Source organism: Agelaius tricolor, unplaced genomic scaffold (genome assembly GCF_023055355.1).
Source record: "Agelaius tricolor isolate 1412-34295 unplaced genomic scaffold, bAgeTri1.0.p SCAF_14, whole genome shotgun sequence".
Taxonomy (NCBI): Eukaryota; Metazoa; Chordata; class Aves; order Passeriformes; family Icteridae; genus Agelaius; species Agelaius tricolor.
The window spans coordinates 1376082-1396812 of record NW_027269274.1 but is presented as its reverse complement, the minus strand read 5'-3'; the positions used below and the strand labels follow the sequence as shown (position 1 = coordinate 1396812).

Below are 20731 nucleotides of genomic sequence, written 5' to 3'. Positions count from 1 at the left end.
ATTTATTGCAAGATTTACAGCAGTCACAGATATCAGTGAGCACAGGCAATTGTATATGATGGCAAAGGCTGCAGAGGCAAGAATGTCTTTGGGTCACTAAACTTCTGTAAATAGCACTTGAAAACTTCTGATCATTGATAAAACAAGTCTTAAATTGTCTGTTTGCTTCTAACAGACAGAATTCTGTGATAGAGGATGGGGTATCTTTTTTTACATTGTTTTAATGGTACCTGTTTAGGAAACCAGTGCACACCCAGCAATCTCTTGGCACATGTTAAACAATCACCTGCCTGTGTCTTTCACTGTTTTAATGTGCTTTTACTCAAGATAAAATACAGCATTTGAAAAAAAAAATCTGATCATGTCATGAACACGACATTAAAAAACCTGTTGATAAGGACCTGCATCATCAACTGTGGGCAGAGATCTTGTCCTTTTCTGAAGGAGCCCTCTCCAGAAGGAAACCTTGTGCAGATCCTGACCTCCTTGACAGTGGAGTTGCTTTCCAGAGAAGGCACAGGCCCTGCAGTAGCCATGAGGAACCTCTGTCCTGATGCTGTACAGCTCCACAGCACGTAAGGATCTGGGGCTGCCAAGCCTGTGGGAGCACACCCATCTTCTCCTCGTATATTTTGATGTTTTTAGCACGGTGAAGTCTCAGTGTTCCTCATCTGTTGGATGCCACCATGTTCAAAACAGCCCAGCCCCCCTGCTAATGCAGTGTGAGGAATCCTTCCTGCAGGGCAGGTTCTGTTTTCATTCAGGGCACTGGGATGCCCAGGTGAGACTGAGGCTGGGTGAGGTGAGATGGTAACGATAGCACCTTGTCTTTGCTCCTGACCTGCAGCTCCTGCTGTTTCCTGAGGTGTGTCTGGGCCATCAGTATTCCTGGAGCAGAGCATCCTCCAGTCTTTTTCCCAAAGAGAAGTTTCCTGCTGGATTCTGAGGTGCCCATCTGTGTGGTTGAGCAGTGTAGGTGGAAAAAAAGGAGAAGAGGCTCTACCTCAGGGTTCAGCTGTGCCTTGGTGGCCTCGTGGTGTTCATGGCTGGGTACCACCTCCTGTGTGGCACTCCTCTCAGCATTCCACTGGGATCCTGGTCCTGCAAGGAGCGAGCAGGGAGGTAAATCAGGAATTCTCCCAATTCCTCTCCATGGGATCCAGGTCCAACATAAACTTTCAAGATGATCCCTAGCAGGATTAAAGTCCTCCCGGAGCAGGCAGAGGCAAAGCTATTCAGCAAAACAAGGTCATGCTGCCTTTTTTTTGGTAAGCACAGGAATCAACAAAGCACTGTTATATAACTTCTATTTATATCCCACTTGCTCACTAGCTGCAGGCACACAAGAGTAGCTGAGAAGGGAATTTAATGAGCTCTCAGGGCTTGCTCACCTTCCAGAGCGGGTAGGAGCCAGCTTGTTTTTGAAGTGCGTCAGCAAATGAAACTGGTGGTGGGTGGGTGGTTTGGGTAGGTGGACTGACTTGTTGCTATGGTTTTCTTTAATTCCTCTGTCTCTCAAGGAGATCTTACACTTTTTTTTTTTTCTTTTGGGGAGTCTGCAGACTTCCTTGTTTCTCACACCTACGCAGCACTTGCCGGTTCGGTGGGGAATGGGCTCCGTGCTCCTGCTATGGGATATGGGATCCATGATTCTGCCATGGGATATGGTATCCATGATTCTGCTGTGGGATATGGGCTCCTTGTTCCTGCCATGGCATATGGGATCCTTGATTCTGCCATGGAATGTGGGCTCCATGCTCCTGCCATGGGATGTGGGCTCCATGCTCCTGCCATGGAATGTGGGCTCCATGCTCCTGCCATGGAATGTGGGCTCCATGCTCCTGCCATGGGATATGGGCTCCTTGTTCCTGCCATGGGATATGGGCTCCTTGTTCCTGCCATGGAGTGTGGGCTCCACGCTCCTGCCATGGGATGTGGGCCCCATGCTCCTGCCATGGCTGAGCTGAGTGACCCAGCCCTGCATGTTCCCACAGGGATGCAGGAGGAACCCAAATCAGCAGGACAGACCCTGAGTCTCCCAGGCTCCCGAGGCCATCTGTGAGCCCAGACCCCACAGTGCTGTTTGTGCCTGTTGTTCCCCCACTGTGCCTCCACCAGTGTCACCTCATCCTTCCAAGGGCTCATGCTGGCTCTGGAGGGGTGTGAGGGAAGTGTCTCTGTGTGAGGTTTGTTCTTGCTTTCTTCTGGGAGACGACTTTAAGTTGCATCAAGATTTTGGGTGTTGCAGTAGGAGAACAAGTAGGATACAGGGGCTCTTCTGGTGTAGTTGTGCTGCTGGTCTCATTTAAAGCTGGCTGGGACAGGCAAGCATTTCCACAGGTCAGGCTCTGTACACTCATCACCCCCAAAAAACATTCTCCTATAAGTGGGCAGAACCCTCAGCAAAGAGCAGAGCTGTGCAGGGTGGAGAGTGGATGCCCATGGCAGGGAGAGTTTGTCTTATTTGTGAAAAATAGAGCTGGGAAGTCCTCCTTCTGCTTTCAGGACAAAGTTTATTTTACAGTTTGCAAAAAAAACAGGCAATTGAGGTGTTCTGGCAGATTTTCCTTATGGGTTTATTTCAAACTGTGAAGTATGTTCAGTGTGAAATATTTCAGCTGCCATTTCCTTAAGCTATGCAAGACTAATGATATCCATCACTCATGCCCAAAGTGATGGATCTCCAGCGAGCCAGGACGTACGAGAGATTGAGAGAGAGAGAGAGATTAGTGATATTTAAAATAAATAAATGAGGAGGGACCGAAAGCAGAGTTAGGTTGGAATTCTCTGCAGTGGAAGCCCTCGCAATATGTTTAGGCAGAATGTAGAGGGTTGGCACTTGTGCTTAATTCAGTGCTTGTGTTAGTGCAGTTCCCCTTAAAATGTGGCTTGTTTGAAGTAGTCCAGCTCTAAGAAGTCGTCTGGGGGTGGCAAACTTCCTGCAGAGATGAAGTAGCACACAAGTTTTGCATTAGTTCGTGCTGGCAGCCTGGCTGGATAACCCGAGCAAGCTGAGGTCCCTGCAATGATTTCTCTCTAGTGTTGGAATAAAATGTCCTGAGTTGAAGCCAGATCACTGAGCTTTCTCCTCCTTCTGGAGGGACTTTCCTCTCTGCAATCTCCCTGGCTCACCAAGTTCCAGGGGTATTTTCTGCTCACTGGCATTTGGGAAACAGGAAAGGAGACAACAGCTAAAGCAGTTTGCTTTAATTGCTGAGGTGCTTGCTGGGGTTTTGCTTTCCGTGGTTTCTCGGTAATCAGAAGCTTGTTTTGCTGGGGAATTCTTTGGGATGCGTTGGGATGGTCTGGCAGGGCTTGGTGGCTGATGAAACATCCAGGGGAGGGTGCGGCCCCGGGAACGCTCCGAGCTCCGTGGGCTGACGGCAACCTCGGGGTGGCTCCTGCAGCCAGGGCTGCCTCAGGCCAGGCCACCCCTCCTGGGGAGCAAACACAGCTCAGCAGAGCCTGCCTGAACCCAGGGTTTGCTTAAACTGCTGGGTTTTGCTGCTGCCTCTCCCAGGATCAGTCAGACAGCCCAGGCTGGAGCGAGTCAAGGTGTTCCAATGGAAACAGTCCCAGTGCTGTTCCTTTTCTTGGTTGGCAGAACTGTCCTGACTTGGGGGCAGAGCCAGGTGACGGGGTAGGGAAAGGTGTTCCCAGTTAAGGGGCAGCACACACGGCCCAAACTGGCCAGGCTTTCAGAGGCAAGGGCTAGAAATCAGCTGCCTTCAGCTGCTGCCTCTTTTTGGTTTTTTCCCATTTAACAATCCTACACTGGGCACAAGCTCACTCATCATTAAATTTACTGTGGATTAGTTACATTTAGAGTGGATTAGTTACCTGGGTGTGTCCTCTGTACACCTTACACAAAGGTACCAGACTGCTGTGCTGTGTGGTTTCACTCTCCACAGGACAGATGTCAGTTCTGCTGGCTTAAATCCAATTTGTTACCCACTGCTGGTATGAGAGACATGTTAAGGAGCATTTGTCCCTGCCCTGTGGTTATCCTGCCTCCATAATCCCCATCCCCCCTGAAGTGCTGGGGAGTTAGCTGAGCTTCTCTTCCACTCATCATTAGAAATTCTGTATATTACATATGTCAAAGGTCTTAGAATTAAATGTTAATGCCAGGAAATGTGCCCATTCTTTGGTGATTTATTTTTTTTTAATGTGGTTCTACAATCCAGCTTGTTAATGATTTGCAATATTTAAGAACATGCCAAAAAATACCCACCACAGAAAATGATAGTAATGCTGAATAAAAAGTCAGCAAGCAAAAATGGTATTTTCAGTTTAGCACGAAACGTTAGGTAAACATTTCACAGAGTATGTAAATAGTCAGAAGGGAAGAGGAGACCAAGTTCCTGGGAATAACTACAGAAGAGACACAGGCTTAAAAAAACATCAGTAACTGGAAGTTAGGGGCATAAAGAACATTTCTAACAGTTGTTAACCACTGGAACAGACCATAGAGAGATGTAGTTTATCATCTCTGACACTTCCTCAAGAAAGACAGGATTATTATTATTATTATTTTCTCAAAAAACACATGAAACACAGGCAGAGTCAGTGAGGGAGCTCGAGGGGCTGCTGGTGCTCCAGGGTGGGCAGGGCTGTTCCTGGTCCAGGTCCTGCAATTGGAACTTGGCCTTTGGTTTTTCTTTTCCAGAGAAATCCATCTCTGGATTTGCAGCCCTTCTTCTGCCACTTGTGCTGTGCACCGGGAGATAAAGTCATAGGTGATGATGGGATTTACTTACTGACCTCCTCTGGCCCAGGGGGATGCCCTGCTGGGCATGAGGCTTCTGGCTGGAGTCCCTTAGGAGCAGAGTTGGGTGATGGAGAGGAAAGGAAGTTATTCCACAGGTTTCCTGGTAGCTGGTGTGATCAGTTGATCTGCTCTGTGGTGCTTCACTCTGGATGTCAGCAGGAGCAGTGGCGTGGCTGCTTTGCAGATGGGTTCTCCTTCCATCCCCTTGGAACACTGAACATCACTGAATGATTCAAGGGGGATCTTCACTGTTTCAAGGGGATGGAAGGAGAAGCCAGCACAGGCATCTCTGTGGGGATGTGCATCACTGCATCTGTGCAGGAGGTGGTTGGTTGCTCCCTGCTTGGAAATGATGGAGGGCTCTGTGGTGATGTCCTTGCTCACAGTGAGTATCTGTGCTGTCAGACACTCTTGTCATGTGGGGAGGGTCTGTGTTTCCTTCTGAGGCTGTGTAATTAATCACCATCCCATTATCCAGCCGTGGTTGCTGTGCTCTGGAGATCAGCTGGGCTTCCCTGGCCTGGGGGCACTGGAAAAGCTCTTTGCTGAGCCTGAGTCCATGGGGCAAACCTCCCAGGCTGCTGTGGCCCTGCCATGGCTCCTGTGCAGGGCTGAGGATTTAACAGACATTAACAATGCAAGGTTGAATTAAAATGTAGTTTCACAATGTGTGAATGCCAGAATGCTTTGGGTTGGAAGAAACCTTAAGTACCATCTGCTTCCAATTCCCTGCCATGGGCAGGGACACCTTCCACTAGCCCAGAGTGCCCCAGCCTGGCCTTGGACACTGCCAGGGATCCAGGGGCAGCCATGGTTTCTCTGGGCACCCTGTGCCAGGGCCTCCCCACCCTCACAGGGAGGAATTTCTTCCCAAAATCTCATCTAACTCTGCCCTCTGGCACTGGGAAGCCACTCCCTGTGCTCTTGTCACAAATCCCTCTCTGGCCTTCACTGTCCATGTCTCCAGTACCAGATGGAGCTGTGTCTCCACCACCTCTCAGACAGCTTTTCCCTACTGGGACAGCCAGACACAGCCCCTGCTGGTTCCTTATGGGACACAGCTCCCTGCCTGCAGCAGGTTCCAAGGAGCTCCCAGACCCCAGTGTGATGGTGAGTGGATCCTCAGGGATGGCTGGTGTCAGATGCTGCAGTGTCAGGGCTATGTTTAAAGCTCTGTTCCTCAAAATCCCACAGGAGTGTGGAGGTTGGCTGTTCCTCCACGCTTGCTCTTTCAGCAGCCTGTGGTTCCATGGTGTCTGTACACAAGCCAGGACCCCAGCAGACGGTGCTCTAAAATGGCCACTCGATTTCCGTTTTAAAAAGGGAGATTTCTCCACTTTCTGCTTGGAGGCTATATCTGTAAATAAGATTTTAGGATTTCTGTCATAATTATCACCACCCGTTACCTGCTCAAGCGCAACTTGCAAGATCACACCTCTTAAAATACAGTATCTTTGGGAGCTGGCATGTGGTTGATTCATATGTGTGAAGGTGTTAGGCATCCTGACCTAAACTGAAACAATCATTTGGTGACACCCCTTCAGTGTATGCACAGCATGCACAAAAAGCTTTACTGGAAATGCTCCTTTCATTTGGGGCTTTTTCTCTGAAGTGCAGTGGAAACTCAGTTAAAAAGCTTGAAAAGACGACAAAAATCAAGTCTGTCAGCAAGAAGTAATTACTCTCATAAAAGGTATTTCTTTGGTGTGGTTCATTAGAAAAAGGCTTTTCCTTCAGCACAGCTTCATCACAGGGAAATTCCTCCTGTCTGGGCTCTGCAGATGTGACAGTCAGGTCATGGCCATCACTTCCTGACAGCCAAATTTTTCAGAAAGTGTTTGGCCTTTTTAGAGCCTGAGGTTTCTGCTGGTCTATCTGTAAATGGTTGCTGTTGTTGTTACTATTGTAATCTTTGTAGAGTGAAATTTCCAAGATGCTCCTTGGATACAAACTCTTCCTCTCTCTATCCTTGCAGCCACCAAGTCTCAGAGTTAGTTCAGGCTTGGCTGCCTCAACCCCCCAGCTATTGAGGGGCTGTTGATCAGTCTCACCCCCTTCACAGGGGAGAATTTCTTGAATACCTAATCTAAGTCAGCCCTCGTTCAGTTTAAAGCCATGGAAAAACATTATGAGAAAACATTCAAATTGTCGATAGAAAATCTTGGATTGGATATTTTATTTTTACTGTAGCAATGCTAATAAATGAACTGGGCACCCAGATCAGCCTGGGCACATCACAGGCCCAGCAGTGTTTGGGCAGAGGGCACAGAGTCCTGCAGTGCTCTGGCAGCTCTGCTGGGCTCTGGTGGGTGTCAGGAGGGGGTACTGCTGTGACTGGGTTTGGGGTCTCTGCCCTGGGTTGTTCTCTTTTCCCTCCTCTCTGTTAATACCAGAAATAAACACAATCTTCAGAGTTTACCTGAGGTGCTAAGGGCAGGTGGGAGGTGTTGCAGTGGTGGGAGGGGTATCTCCTGAATATTGACCACGTTCTTTAAATAGCCCCACTCCTGCTCAGCCTGTAATCAAAGGCACAGCTCTGGGAGTGTTCAAAGTCACTCCGTGTGTTCCGTGCAGCTGCTGGAGTGATCAAAGGCAGCAGCAGCCACGGCCCCGTGTGCTCCACAGCAGAGCGGGCAGGATATATTGCTGTTCCCATTTTAATTTGTTTTTTCAATAAATCAGCCTTCATTCCTATTCATCATGTAAAGCTGTTGGATGGCGAGCCACTGCAGAATGCTAACTAATTTCATAATGCTCTGCATAAGGTGACCCACTTACAAGTTCATCCTTCAGTCGTGTTTAAGCTCTGGTCCTGATTTATGTAACAGCATATTGGTTTCATCAAGAGTTGTCTGATCACTCACTGTGTTGGCTCCTTCTTGACCTGTGCATGATTTGTATTCTTCTCGATTTTAGGGAGAACTTTCTGTCTCTGTGCACATATGTGCAGAAGAAGAGTAATAAACCTTCTTAAAAGTAGTCAGTGCTTTGAGTTTTTCTGTCACTTAAAGATATATTGGGGTGGGAACTAAAAGGGGTTTGAAGGAGCCTGCTGCAGGCAGGGCAGGGGAAACTCAGCACAAGATGTCCCTCACAGCATCGCCCTGTTTGTACATTTTTGGACTGTGATTAACATTGGCTTTTGCCTGTTGTGAGTCACAGTCCCTCGGATTTGAGGGTGAGAAGGCAGGACAGTTCTTCTTCTATATTTTGCCCATGCCCTTGTGTTTCTGCACTGATAATCAAATTATAGGGAATTCCCTTCTCCTTACCTTAATTTGTGGTACTTACCTTATCTCCCTCATTGAGAGTGAGGTGTGCTGCCCAGTTGTATCAGGCTGGTGCGATTTATTGTCCTCACTTCTCTTTAAACCTGCATTTGAAGTTGTTAATGAGAGACCTAACAAAGCTGAGACACTGGAGCTGCCTCACAGTAAACTTCACGTTTCCATTGCTGTGAGTTTCAGCTCCCTAACTGCTAACAAAGCTCCCAGTCCTGCAGGATACCACACATTGCAGAAAGGTGGAATTGCCTGGGTTCAGACCTGCGTGTGGAGCTACAGATGCTGTTCCTTTTCTCTTGTAGCATTCCTTCTTCTGCCGACTGACGGAAGATAAGAAATCTGAGAAGTTCTTTAAGGTTTTTTATGACCGCATGAAAGTGGCGCAGCAAGAAATCAAGGCAACTGTCACAGTCAACACCAGTGACTTAGGAAACAAAAAGAAAGATGAAGACTCAGACAGAGATGTCCCCAACAGGAAAAGAGGTAATCCCCAGTCATTCCCCTTCTGAACTGACAGGGAGTGTGTTTTGAACTCATTTCAATTGATGCAATAATGCCTTGATCTCTGATCCCACAGAGCAAAGTTCAGAGATCAGTGGTGCCCTGGCTCAGGATTTCGAGAGCTTCATCCCCTCTTCATCCATTTGTGAGGTTGTGTTATTGAAATGAGGAAAAGTCTTTCTGAGCTGAGACTCTGCTGCCTTGTCTTGTGACAAGCTGCCCAAACGTGATCCATAGGAACAACCCCGGGCTGTGGGTTGTGGTCAGTGCCTTCTCTAACAATAAGTGAAGAAAATCTAATTTTGTTCTGAAGCAGGTCCTTTTACCATAACTCCTGCTCGTGCTAGATGTGTGTGCCCTAACCAATTAATCCCCAGATTGGTAACCCTGCTGTGGTTGGTGTACGAGGTGCAGAGTGTGGCACGAGCCCCTCACCTACACTAAACGTACTCACCTAGAGCTGCTGCTCATCAGCTGGGCCTGCGGGTGAAGCTGCCAGGGGACAGATTCCCACACAGCTTCCCTGAGGAGGATGTGTGCTGGTGTGTTGCAGTGAGGGAGCCCATGACCCAGATCACAGAGGAGGTGCGGGACCAGCTGCTGGAGGCGTCGGCGGCCACGCGGAAGGCGTACAACACCTACCGGAGAGAGGCCGACCCCGAGGAGCACTACTCGGCAGGGGAGGGGGCCCAGGCTGCAGCAGACAAGAGCAAAGATGAGCTGGAGATGAGTGCTGTCATCTCCATCATGCAGCCCATCCTGCGCTTCCTGCAGCTGCTCTGTGAGAACCACAACCGGGACCTGCAGGTACCGCCTGGTTCCGGGCACCTGTGCTCAGGTGCCTCCTGCACTCACTGCTGCCACACCATTATCCCTCACCCCAGGCCTTTTTAAATGGATTATGTGACCAATTATTCTCTTTGGTCGTGATTTTAATCCAAAAAAAAGTACTTGCACCTTGCTGGGCTGATACGAGCAAATCCAGTTATCCAGTGGTCTTTGAAAGGTGCATACATTAAAGGTGGTGGGATCAACACTTCTTGGGGTTTTTAAAAAGTATTTGTTAAAATCAGGCAGGTGTTGTACTGTGAAGTTACTGATTTGCTTTTGAGAGGGGAGAGAAAGAAAAGAAAGAAAAATCATGTAGGAAAATGAAGAGGGCATTGGGACTTTGGTTCCAGCAGCCTTCAAGATTAACTTTCCAGTAACCAGGTTCTCCTGGATTTTCTTGGATCTGTTCATGTGCCTAACTAGAGTTGAACACATGGTGAAGGTGTCAGGAAGGCCTCAGCTGGAGGTGAATCTGCTGAGGCACACGAAGGGCAGTGAGAAGGATTTCTAGGTTGTATCCACACAGGAGGAGATAGGTAGAGGTGGGGTTTGCTGTGGAATGGGCACAGCCCCTGGTGACAGAGGGCATGGAGAAAGTCAGGGAGCTCAGTGCCACCTTCAGTTTGCCCCTTACTGGTAGGACTGGCCTTCACCAACCCTACATCCCTGAGACCCTGGTGAGGTCTGGAGCAAGGGAATCCTACCCTTGGTGGAGAATTGGGATGGGAAACATCTAAACAAGCTGGATCCCCAGGCTCTCTGTGGAATTCTGGCTCCAGCCCTGGATTCTGAGTCCAGCAGGGAGTGTCAGAGATGACCATGGGACTGGAGCATCTGATGGGCAAGGAGAGGCAGGGGCAGCTGGGAGAGGTCAGGCTGGAGAGAAGGCTCAGGATCTCTACCCATGTGTGTAAACACCTGATGGGGGATGTGGAGAGGACGGGCCAGGCTCTGCTCCAGCTGCCTCGTGACAGGGGTTGGAGTTGGCAGTGTCCAAAGGTCCTGGCAGCCTCGGTGTCCTGTGCTGCCCTGGGATGTGTTTGTACAATTCAGGGAGCCCAGAGCAGGTTCCCCCTCACAAAGGCGCTCTAATTCAGATGATTTTTGTTCAGTGCTGCCGGGCTGGGATGGAGGAGCTGGTGAGGCGCTGTACAATGTGCTAAATGCCCTCAGAAAGAACAATAATTGCCTTGATTGCCCATTGTTCCGTGGCCGGCAGGAGCGTGGGACCCTGCGTGAGAGCTTTGCAGAGCTGCCAAATCGCTTCCTCTGAGCGGGAATGCCCCGGCAGGGCAGCACGTGGGATCCCAGCTGCATGGAAACCTTCTGGGAGCATCTCTGAGTGCCCAGGTTACACACATCAGCCTTTCTCTCGTTTTGAAGGAAAAGAGCCCTTTGATGTGTGTTCTGTCAGAGGATTCTCGTGCCGCTGGCGGTGCCGTTCCCGTGGCGCGGTTCCAAACCGCACGCGCAGGATGCGCTGCTGCCTTTGGCCAGGCACCCGCAGCTATAGGAGCACACTTGAATTCCAGCCAGGGCAGAAACTTGGCCTGAGCTCTTCCCCGGCCTGAACAATTCCGTTTCCCAAACAGCAGGTAGCTGTAGTCAGCTCTGAGAGAAAAAGGGTTTTCTTTTTGTAGCAACAATAAAAAAAAAAAAAAAAAGGTAGAGCAGCTTTTCCAGTGTAATCCTCTTTCTGCCTCGAGGTTTGTGCTTCTCCGTCAGCCCCAAAGGGAAGGCACAGGTGTCTGATCCTCCAAAATCTTGGTGTCTGCAGCTGGTACATGTAACTGAGCTCCCTGCAGTAGTGCCAGAGGACTCGCTGCCTGAAGTTCCAGGGAAGGGCTCTCCAGGAATTGCACATGACATTTCAATGAGGGAGTTGGGATCACCTGCCTGGTGCAGGTGTGTGCTGGGCACCCCGAGCCTTTCCAGGCTGTTGGCAGCTGTGGGAGCTGATGGGCAAACACAGGGCAGTGCCAGTCGTGCTGGAGGAGCTGCTGTGCTGAGGAGGAGGAGGAGGAAGGTCTCTGGGTGCTGAGGCAGCTGCAGTGCTGTGCCCTCTGCATCAGGCAGCCCTTCCCTTCCCCTCCCAGTACAGCCCCAGTTTGCTCAGTGTGGATGCTGTTCCACAGCCCTCCATGGGGCTGGAGGAGCTGCAGTACCCTCTCCAGATGAATGCAAGGACTGGGATGAGCAGTGGATGCTTCCCAGGTGTTCTGGCTGGCTCTGCTGTGGCTGCTGCTCCTGGTGCAGGCTCTGTCCCAGGGTGCACACTCCCATGGGGTGCAGTGGGCTGGCACACTCAGCACTGCAGAGCTGTGTTCCCACTCTGAGGTGCTCTGGGGGACTGAAAATGAGGAGTTCGCTCTGTCCTGGCTGAGACAGCAGCAGACACTCCCTGGGGCAGTTTCTCACACTGCAGCAGGGATGTGTTTTGTACAATCTTTTCCTTCCCCTTGTTTCAGCCTAACAATGTCTTGTGCCTCATTCCTCTTCTCTCCTTGCTGACTGTGGGTCAAGCAGGTCAGGTACCAGCTTAGCTGCAATTAGAATAAATGCTGTGCTGCAGCCAGGGAGCATTTTTACCTCCTCACTTTGGGTATTATCCTTTCATTTTGCTTTTTTTTCCTGGAGGGAAGGCACGAGCTCCAATTTCTGTAGGATCAACCTTTTTTACATTCTGACAAGTTAATCAGAAGTCAGGATACTAAATGAGCAATCAGCTGAAATGTGCTGAATCACTGTCACCTTTAGTCTGCATTCATAGACAGCGTTTTCCTTTTTTAGCTTCGCCTTCCATTGAATCTGCAATTTCTCTCTCTGGTTGCCTTAAAAGACTCATTAGTCTGACTCAGGCAGAGACAGCCAGGGACAGTGCTGCTCTCTGGGCTGGCAGGAAAGACCCTGATGGTTCCATACTCCATGGCTCCTGTTCCTCTGAGGGCTTTTTCACCCTGGAATTGTTGTTACTGTTGGAATTAAGCTAAATAAGAGTTTTCCCGCTGAAACTTGAAGGAAAAGCAAGTGGTAGTGGCTGCTAATCTTTGCAGCACTGCTGGGAATGCACTGGCAAACAGCATCTGAGTCACTGGGAGATTGGTTTTCATTAGTTGTCCTTCAGTTTTGGGTGGGTTTGGTGCTTTTCTTCATTTGGAATATAGGAGAAATAACAGCAGAAAGCTGTTAAATCCATGGTGGCAAATCTGGCTTTTCATTAGAGGAGCTGCTCCCAATCAGCAGCTTCAAGCAGGAATCACAATAATTACGTGGAAAGAAATGCAGTGGAGAGAATTCCATCTTAAGGCACCTTCCTTCAAGGTGTGCACTCAGGTGCCTCTTGTGCAGGTGGAGCTGCTGTGAGGCCCCAGGCAGGGAACCCAGAGAGGTCTGGGAGGAGGAGGGAGCCTTGAGTGATGCTGGGCAGGGAAGTGCAGCAGGTGGAGTGAAGCTTCCAGCCCCCAGAGAGCTTCCCAGAGTGCCTGCTCTGTGCTGGGTGTGTCAGGCTCTAATGGATCTCTGTGTTTATGGGATGCACTCTGTTCTCTGCTGTACAGCATGAGGCCAGCAAGCTGCTCAGGAGAGCAGCATTGCAAATAAGCCCTGAAAAGAGGCTTAAACTGCTTGTACAGTGAGCCAGAGCAATCCACCATGCAGTGGAACTGGGGATGGGTGAACATAATAAATACTATCAGCTAAACAGCGTTTTGCATGGTTTTTCCCCTCCCTCATGGCTTTGACCCTCTCCTCACAGAATTTCCTGCGCTGCCAGAACAACAAGACCAACTACAACCTGGTGTGTGAGACACTGCAGTTCCTGGACTGCATCTGTGGGAGCACAACTGGGGGACTTGGACTGCTGGGTCTGTATATAAACGAGAAAAACGTGGCACTGATCAACCAGACGCTGGAAAGTCTGACTGAGTACTGTCAGGGGCCCTGCCATGAGAACCAGGTAATGAACCCTGAGCTGGCAAATGCATCCCCCCTTCTCCCTGGGCCCCAGCTCTGCTAGCCTGCTGTTGTCTTACAACACTTTATTTCCCCCCCAGGTTGGAGGATTTTTTCCTTTATAAACTCCTCATAATCAACTTGTCTCTCTCAGGGCTCCCTCTGAGGAGTTGAAGCACTCAAAGCAGTAGAAGTGTTTCTGCTTTGCTAAGATCTGTTCCATTAGACTGGACAGGGAGAGTGGGGAATTGCTGTACTTGATATAATAAAGAATGGGTTGGGTTGGGAGGACCTTAAATCCCACCCAGTGCCACCCCTGCCATGGCAGGGACACCTCCCACTGCCCCAGGTGCTCCAGCCCCAGTGTCCAGCCTGGCCTTGGGCACTGCCAGGGATCCAGGGCAGCCCCAGCTGCTCTGGGCACCTGTGCCAGTTTCTGCTTATTCTCTCAATTTCCTTATTAATTGAACCATAATATTGTCCTGAAAGACTGAAATGTGATTTTTCTGTCTTTCTTGTCTCTGCAAGAGAATGTGAGAGGCTGTGCATGCCAGGGGGAATTGTCAGTGTCCCTCTGCTCTCTGGGTCAGGTGGAATAAAACCCCTCAGGTGGTCTAGGTGTGGAGTTCAAGGATAGAGCAGGAATCTCTCTCTGGATTTTGAAGGCAGCAAGCTGCTGTTTGTACATTTTAGGCACAGGCCATTCCAAGAGCAGGGCTGAAGGGTAGGCAGGAGGTTATGGAAATTCCCTTTCTTTGTGTAGACAGCTCTGAAGTAGGTGTTGATTGGCACGTTTATAATAAAGAAAACTCTCCCTAATCTCAGTAAAGCACTGTTCCTCCAGCCTGCAGCTTTGGCATGGAAATGCTTCATTTATCAGCTGTGGTTCTCCTGCTTCCTGAGCCCGGGGGCTCCAGCAGGACCATGGCTGAGGAGAGGAAAAGCTTGGAACAAAATGCCGTCAATCTTTTGTTCTTGCCCTGCCTGGAGCTCTGTGTGCAGTTTTCCAGCTTGGGCAGCCCACGAGGTGATGACAGAGGGGACTCTGCTGCTCGGAGGGGTCACTGGCCCGGGCTGTGTTTGTAGTGCAGGCAATTAATGAAGGCTGATGACTTTTCTTTGGACAGAACTGCATTGCTACCCACGAGTCCAACGGCATTGACATCATCACAGCATTAATTCTCAATGACATCAACCCTCTGGGAAAGAAGAGGATGGACCTCGTGTTGGAGCTGAAGGCAAGTGAATGCTCTGTGTGAGGCACGTTAACAGTGGGATGAAATGTGATTTTCCTGTTAAAATTATGTGGGTGTTTGTTATATCCCAATATTCGTAAGTGCCCAAAAATGATACACATCAGTGAGCTGCAGGCAGTGCCCAAAGATTGTTTGTCACAGGTATTTCATCCTTTAAATGATGACATGGAGCCACCAGTTCTCAGATGGGGGATGCAGGCAGTTAGAATATGCTGAGGAATCCTAAAATCACTTCCTGTAAAAAACCTAAAGCTGATGAAAACTCTTCTGTTGTTGCTGAGCTTTTACATGGACTGTGGAAGTGAAATTTCTCATGTTGCAACTACTTTCCTAACACTTTATTGGTGTTGTTTAATAGGTTGACATTAAATCAACAATTCTTTATGGCTGTCCATATTAATGCTGAAATAATTAGCCCTGCTGCTGGTTTCAAAACACAAAAACACAGGAGCAGGTTCCCCTCTAGCAACAACAGTCCCAGAGGACTCTTGCTTCAGCCTGTGCATGAGAAATATTTCCTTTCTGACTTATTGCCCTGCCTGACACTGCAGTGTCTCCTTGTTTTCCGTTGCCGACTCACACCATTATTATGGGTAATGTGGGTTTTTTATTATTGTAAATAAAAAATGCTTTTAGACTCGATTAGCGTTATACTTCAAAATTAAATACTTTTATTGGGTTTTATTGTCAGGCACGATGGATTTTAATCTTAATTGTTCGTATTAAAGTAGTCTGGTGCCTTGTGGTAGTTTCCCATTTCCTCCCTGTGTTCCTTGGCGTGAGCAGACTGCAGAGTGATTTCAGTTAAAAGCAGCAAAGCACATCTGTGTCTTCAGCCCTGGCTGTCCCTTGATTTAATCAGCAGCATCTTCAGCAGAGCTGAGCTGCATCATTTGGGAGCTCAGAGCTTGTGGTGATGCTGCAGCATCCTTAAATCAAAACAAAACAGCACAAGCATGAAAACAGCAGCATTTTTAGAAATTTAAACCTTGGCTGGGGTTAATTTGATGTCTTTCAATGAGTAAGATTTGGGAAATAAACTGCTAAAGTATCCTGATAAGTTGTGTAGGTCAGTAATGAGAGGAGAGGGAGGGCTTGGTGAGGTGAGAGCCCTGGGCTGGCTGGCACCCTCTGCCTGCAGTGGCTGCTGCCTGTGGCACCCGTGTCCCTGAAGCCCTTCTGGCAGCACAGTGGTGCCACTCAGGCTGGGGACCCTCATTTCTTGGCTCCTGGCAGTGATTGCATTGCTTTCCCCTGCCCTCAGAACAATGCTTCCAAGCTGCTCCTGGCCATCATGGAGAGCAGGCACGACAGTGAGAACGCAGAGAGGATCCTCTACAACATGAGGCCCAAGGAGCTGGTGAGTCCCAGGACCCCTTCCCAGCTCCTGACACACAGGAGACAGAGAAGTGACAATCCCTTGTGGCCCCAGAGCTGTCCAGTGAACCCCAGCAGGGTTTTGGGGCTGGTTCATGTGTGAGCTGGTGAAAACACAAGCAGGAGATCCGAAGTGCAGCCCAGGCACCATTGACTCATCCCAGTGCTCAGGGCTGTGTTGGAGCTGAGCTCAGAATGTGATGCAGGTGCAGAGAGGGTGGCCTGGAACATGTTACCTTCAGGGCAATGTGAGGTTCAGTTTGCTGAGCCAGTGAGCTGGGCTGGAGCTGAGTTCAGTTTATCCTGTCCTATCCACTGAGCTCCCGTTGAATGTCCCTGCTCTGCTCCATTCCCGTCCCTGGGAGTGCTGCCCTCAGCAGCTCCCACCCTTTGCCTGAGCCTCCTCTCCTTGCCTGTCTCCTTCTCCAGGTGGAGGTGATCAAGAAGGCTTATCTGCAGGGAGAGGTGGAGTTTGAGGATGGAGAGAACGGGGAGGATGTCGCTGCATCTCCAAGGAACGTGGGACACAACATTTATATCTTGGCTCATCAGGTAGAGTTCCACCACGAGTCCCAAACTGGGAAAAGCCAGACTCTGCTTTTCTCTGGAATTGTTTTCATGGCTCATCGCTGAGGCAGACTCACTGCACATTCTCCTGTTATCAGAGTGAATCCTAATTTTAATCGGAAACAAAAATAGTACAATGCAAGAAAATTTTGGGAATTTTCTTTTATCGTGGGAAGCAGGCAGGCTCTGGACTGAGTTCCTGAGGACACGTGGCTCAATTCTTGGCAGCACTGAGCAGCAGTGTATTATTTTTCAGCTGTATCAAAGGTTACTTTATACTCCCAAAGAAATTCTACTCACAGATCAATTAAAGTGTAATCAGAAATCTCAGTCCTTGCCACATTCTCTCTCTGCTGGAGCCAAGCAGAGCCATTGTATTGATACAATGTGTGTTTGAAAGGCAAAAAACCAAAGGAGAGAAAACTGTGTCTAAATCTACTTAATATATTGGTGCTGCATCTCTCACTGCATTAGAGACTTCTTGTTCCTCCAGCATCTGAGCAGACAGACCCTCACTGTGCTGCAGGATGAATTTGGAGCATCCAGCAGCATTTTTGGAGCAGTGCTCTGGACATCTGCTGCTCAGTTGATGCAGATTTTCTCTTTGTCCCTGCCTGGATCTTTGGGTGTTGAGCACACCTTTGGGTTGGGCTGGTGTAGAAGGACAGACCAAATGTGAATTTCTGTTTGATCAGAGAGATTCCAGGCAAAGGGTGGGAGAGGATGGGGAAAAGAGGAGTACAACACTGGCATTAAAGAAATACATATTTGAATCATTCTGACTTGCTCCCAAAATAGAGCTGCAGGGTGTCTGGTTGGAACAGAACAAGCCTTCTGTCAACTTTGCCCTTTCCTAGCAGCTGACTGCGTACTATTTCTTTTTTTATGCCAAAAATCAGAAATTTAATATCACAGAGAGACATCTGGTGTCTCCCACTCCCTGTGCATTCCTTTATTTTAGTTGGCTCGTCACAACAAAGAGCTGCAGAACATGCTGAAGCCAGGGGGTCAGATCGAGGGGGACGAGGCGCTGGAGTTCTACGCCAAGCACACGGCACAGATCGAGGTAGGGAACCCCGGGGCTGAGCCACAGGGAGGGCAGCCCCAGGGCATTATTCATGGTGCTGCCACGGCTCTGCCTGCCTGCCTGCCTGTGGACTGTTGTCTCTGCTACAGAACATGCAGGCAGAGTTATTTATTTAATTCCCTGGCAGTGGCGGGGGGAGCTATTCCTGAGCTGTCATGTGTGGGCTCGGGGATGGAGCTGAGCAGAGCTCTCTTGGCAGCAGCAAGTGTGGCTTCGCTTCTGTTACATTTTGGCCGGTGCTGTTGCTGAATCCAGAAAGTTTGTGATAGCTTTTTGCCACTCTTTCTGGATTCAAATGACAGTTTGGCCTCGTGTGCCATCTAAGAGCTTTATAAAAAGTAAAATGTTCACGGATCTGGAGATTTCCTGGAGGAGCTGTGGCTGCCCTATCCCTGCAAGTGTCCCAGGCCACGTTGGATGGGGCTTGGAGCAGCCTGGGACACTGGAAGTTGTCCTTGCCCATGGCAGGGGTTGGCACTGGATGGGCTTTAAGGTCCTTCCAACCCAAACCAGTCCATGGTTCTGTGACTTCCCAAAACTCTCCAATAGGCAATACAGATACAACTGTTATTCCTTGTACTTGTCTATGGCCCAGATTTGGCAACTTTCTTGAATGGGGCCACCACATTGCTCTGAACTCCATCCCAGCTTTGATGTGGGATTCTCTGGGCCCCTTGGAAATCCCAGCTAAGACCAGTACTGCCAGAGTAAGACCACAGCATAGAAATTACAATTCTGGAGCTAAATGTAGACCTGCCCTGAAAGGTAAATTAAATGCAATCTGTGTCAAGCTGCTGTTCCTTGGAAATGTGTGTGCTGGTTTGAAAGGGGGGAGCAAAACAGGGGGAAAACCAAGAGCTGAGAGCATTTAGAAGGGCTGACGAGGCTGCTGTGCAGATTGTCAGGTCGGACCGCACCATGGAGCAGATCGTGTTCCCCGTGCCCAGCATCTGCGAGTTCCTCACCAAGGAGTCCAAGCTGCGCATCTACTACACCACGGAGAGGGACGAGCAGGGCAGCAAGATCAACGACTTCTTCCTCAAGTCTGAGGACCTCTTCAACGAGATGAACTGGCAGAAGAAACTGCGAGGTGGGTCAGTGCTGCTCCACGTGGGGCGGAGCGCTGAGGTGTGATTCCAATCAAGAGAGAAGCCATGAAACATTCCCCTGAAATCTCTCCAATTTTTGGAAGATACAGCCTCCTTTTTATCCCAATTTCCTGGCTGCATTTGCCTTCTCTCTTTCCCCATTAAGTAAAATACTTTAAAAATACAAACTCCCCAATACACCTGATACTGAAAATTTCCCTCTAATGTATAGCCCTCCCTTTTAATTTTTAATTCTTACAGAATTTGAGTTTTTCTTCCCCATTGTTTCTTTCATCTTTCAATGTCTCATTTCATTTATCAGCAAACCTAAAGTTTATTTGTAAAACAAATATCTTTTTCCATTCATCAATCAGTAAAATCCTTCCCATTATTTCTTTGATCTCCCAGTACTAGTTTTATCTACCAGCAAACCCACAACTTGTTTGTAAAAACAAATTCAGGATTCAGGGAGGACCCAGCTGAGGAGAGCAGTGCTGGATGCAGGGGGGAGTAAGGCTGGGGAATGCAGCAAGGTTGGACTTGGTGATTGTAAAGGTCTTTTCCAATCATAAAGATTCTGTGGACTTACGGCATCTGTAGGGATGGAGATGTTCAAGAACAAGTTAAAGATGGATTTCTGAGTACTTGTAAAGTAGAATTTATCCTTTTTTGGCAAGTAGACTGGCTGACAGGTTGATAAGTCCCTTCCATGCCTGTGATGCTAAAATGTCTGAACACAGGTGCTTTCAAGCTCTGATTTTCCCTCTGATGTTCCCACTGGCAGCTGGCAAATCCCTCAAAATTATATTTTAATTCACAGAGTGCCACCACGTCTCCCAGTAAATGTTTTAGTTCATTTGCTTAATATTTTTGTTGTTGTTCAGCTGAAGGCCAAATGCTGAGGCTCAGTGGGCAGTGCTGGGAGCAGGGACCCTGTGAAGTGTGAGATAAGGCAGCTCCTTCCTGCTGGACTCAGCCCCTCCATCTGCGAGCACCTCCCCTGCTCCAGCCCCACTGCAGCTCCAGGGCAAGAGCAGGACTGCTCTGGAACCCCCTCCTGGGGCAGATGTGGGACTGCTTCCAAAGATCTGAGAGCTCTGCAAGAAATCTGGGAGTGTGACATCCTAAACAAATTGCAGTTTCAGCAGCATCCATAGATTCTGTTAGGTTTTGTTGTTTGAGTCACTTTGTCTTCGAGGCTGTCTCCAAGCAAGCTGTGGAGGCATCCATCATTAACAACAGGCCACAAATTAGCCAAGATCCACCTGCAGAAGTGGAGAATATTTCTTTTTTTTTTCTTTCCTTTAGGAAACTGGGATCATTTATTCTGTCTCTAATATCCAGGCCTTGCCTGTCCTCTGATTTTTTGCATTTGTGGAGTCGTTTCTCACATTTTCAGTAGTTTGTGTTGGAGCTGTGACCTCTGGCAGTGTTGTGTGTGCTCACATGATGCCAGTTAGAGTCTATTCAACCCTCAAAAAGGCTTCTAAAATAAAGATACTTCTCCCTTCAGCTCATGGTGCTGGCCCACAATCTGAGCACCAGAAGTCTCTTAATTGTTAATTAAGAATGGAAATGAGCTGCCAAAGCCAGGCAGAAGCACTACACAGACAGAGAGGCAGTGTCCACCACCAAAGGAAGGTTTAAAGTTAAACCTGGACCTTTATAATCCCCCTTATATAATCCCATATAAATTAATTAAATCTGGTTACACATTCTTCCAGTTAGAAGGAAATTGAGAACATTGAGATATTGTGGAATTCTTTACCCCTTTGTTAGCTGGGGGTGTTAGAGGAGAGAGCTGGTGGCTATGCAAGGCTCAGAACTCTCCTGCATGTTATAAATTATCATTCCCCCCAAAGTCTGCATTTTCAGCTTGTTCCTAAATTTTACTAAGAGCTTTTTCTTTGCTCTCTGATATCTAAACCAGCTGCCTCCTTCCACCAGGGCAAAATTGTCCTTTCCCTTTGGGAGCATTTTGAATGGATTTTTTTCACTACCCCAGATTTCAGGAGGAC

At 48.7% G+C, this 20731-nt stretch overlaps 1 protein-coding gene across 7 annotated transcripts in view; it reads left to right on the top strand.

Moving 5' to 3' along the window:
* Window positions 1–20731, top strand: part of ITPR1 (inositol 1,4,5-trisphosphate receptor type 1) — a 162013-nt gene that overhangs the window by 112335 nt on the left and 28947 nt on the right. For all 7 annotated transcript variants that reach the window (XM_071439294.1, XM_071439295.1, XM_071439293.1 and 4 more), the window contains 8 exons: window positions 8358–8538; window positions 9110–9363; window positions 13142–13342; window positions 14466–14576; window positions 15859–15954; window positions 16401–16523; window positions 17500–17604; window positions 18523–18715. In XM_071439294.1, coding sequence (XP_071295395.1) covers window positions 8358–8538; window positions 9110–9363; window positions 13142–13342; window positions 14466–14576; window positions 15859–15954; window positions 16401–16523; window positions 17500–17604; window positions 18523–18715 — 1264 coding nt within the window. The remainder of the gene's footprint in view (window positions 1–8357; window positions 8539–9109; window positions 9364–13141; window positions 13343–14465; window positions 14577–15858; window positions 15955–16400; window positions 16524–17499; window positions 17605–18522; window positions 18716–20731) is intronic.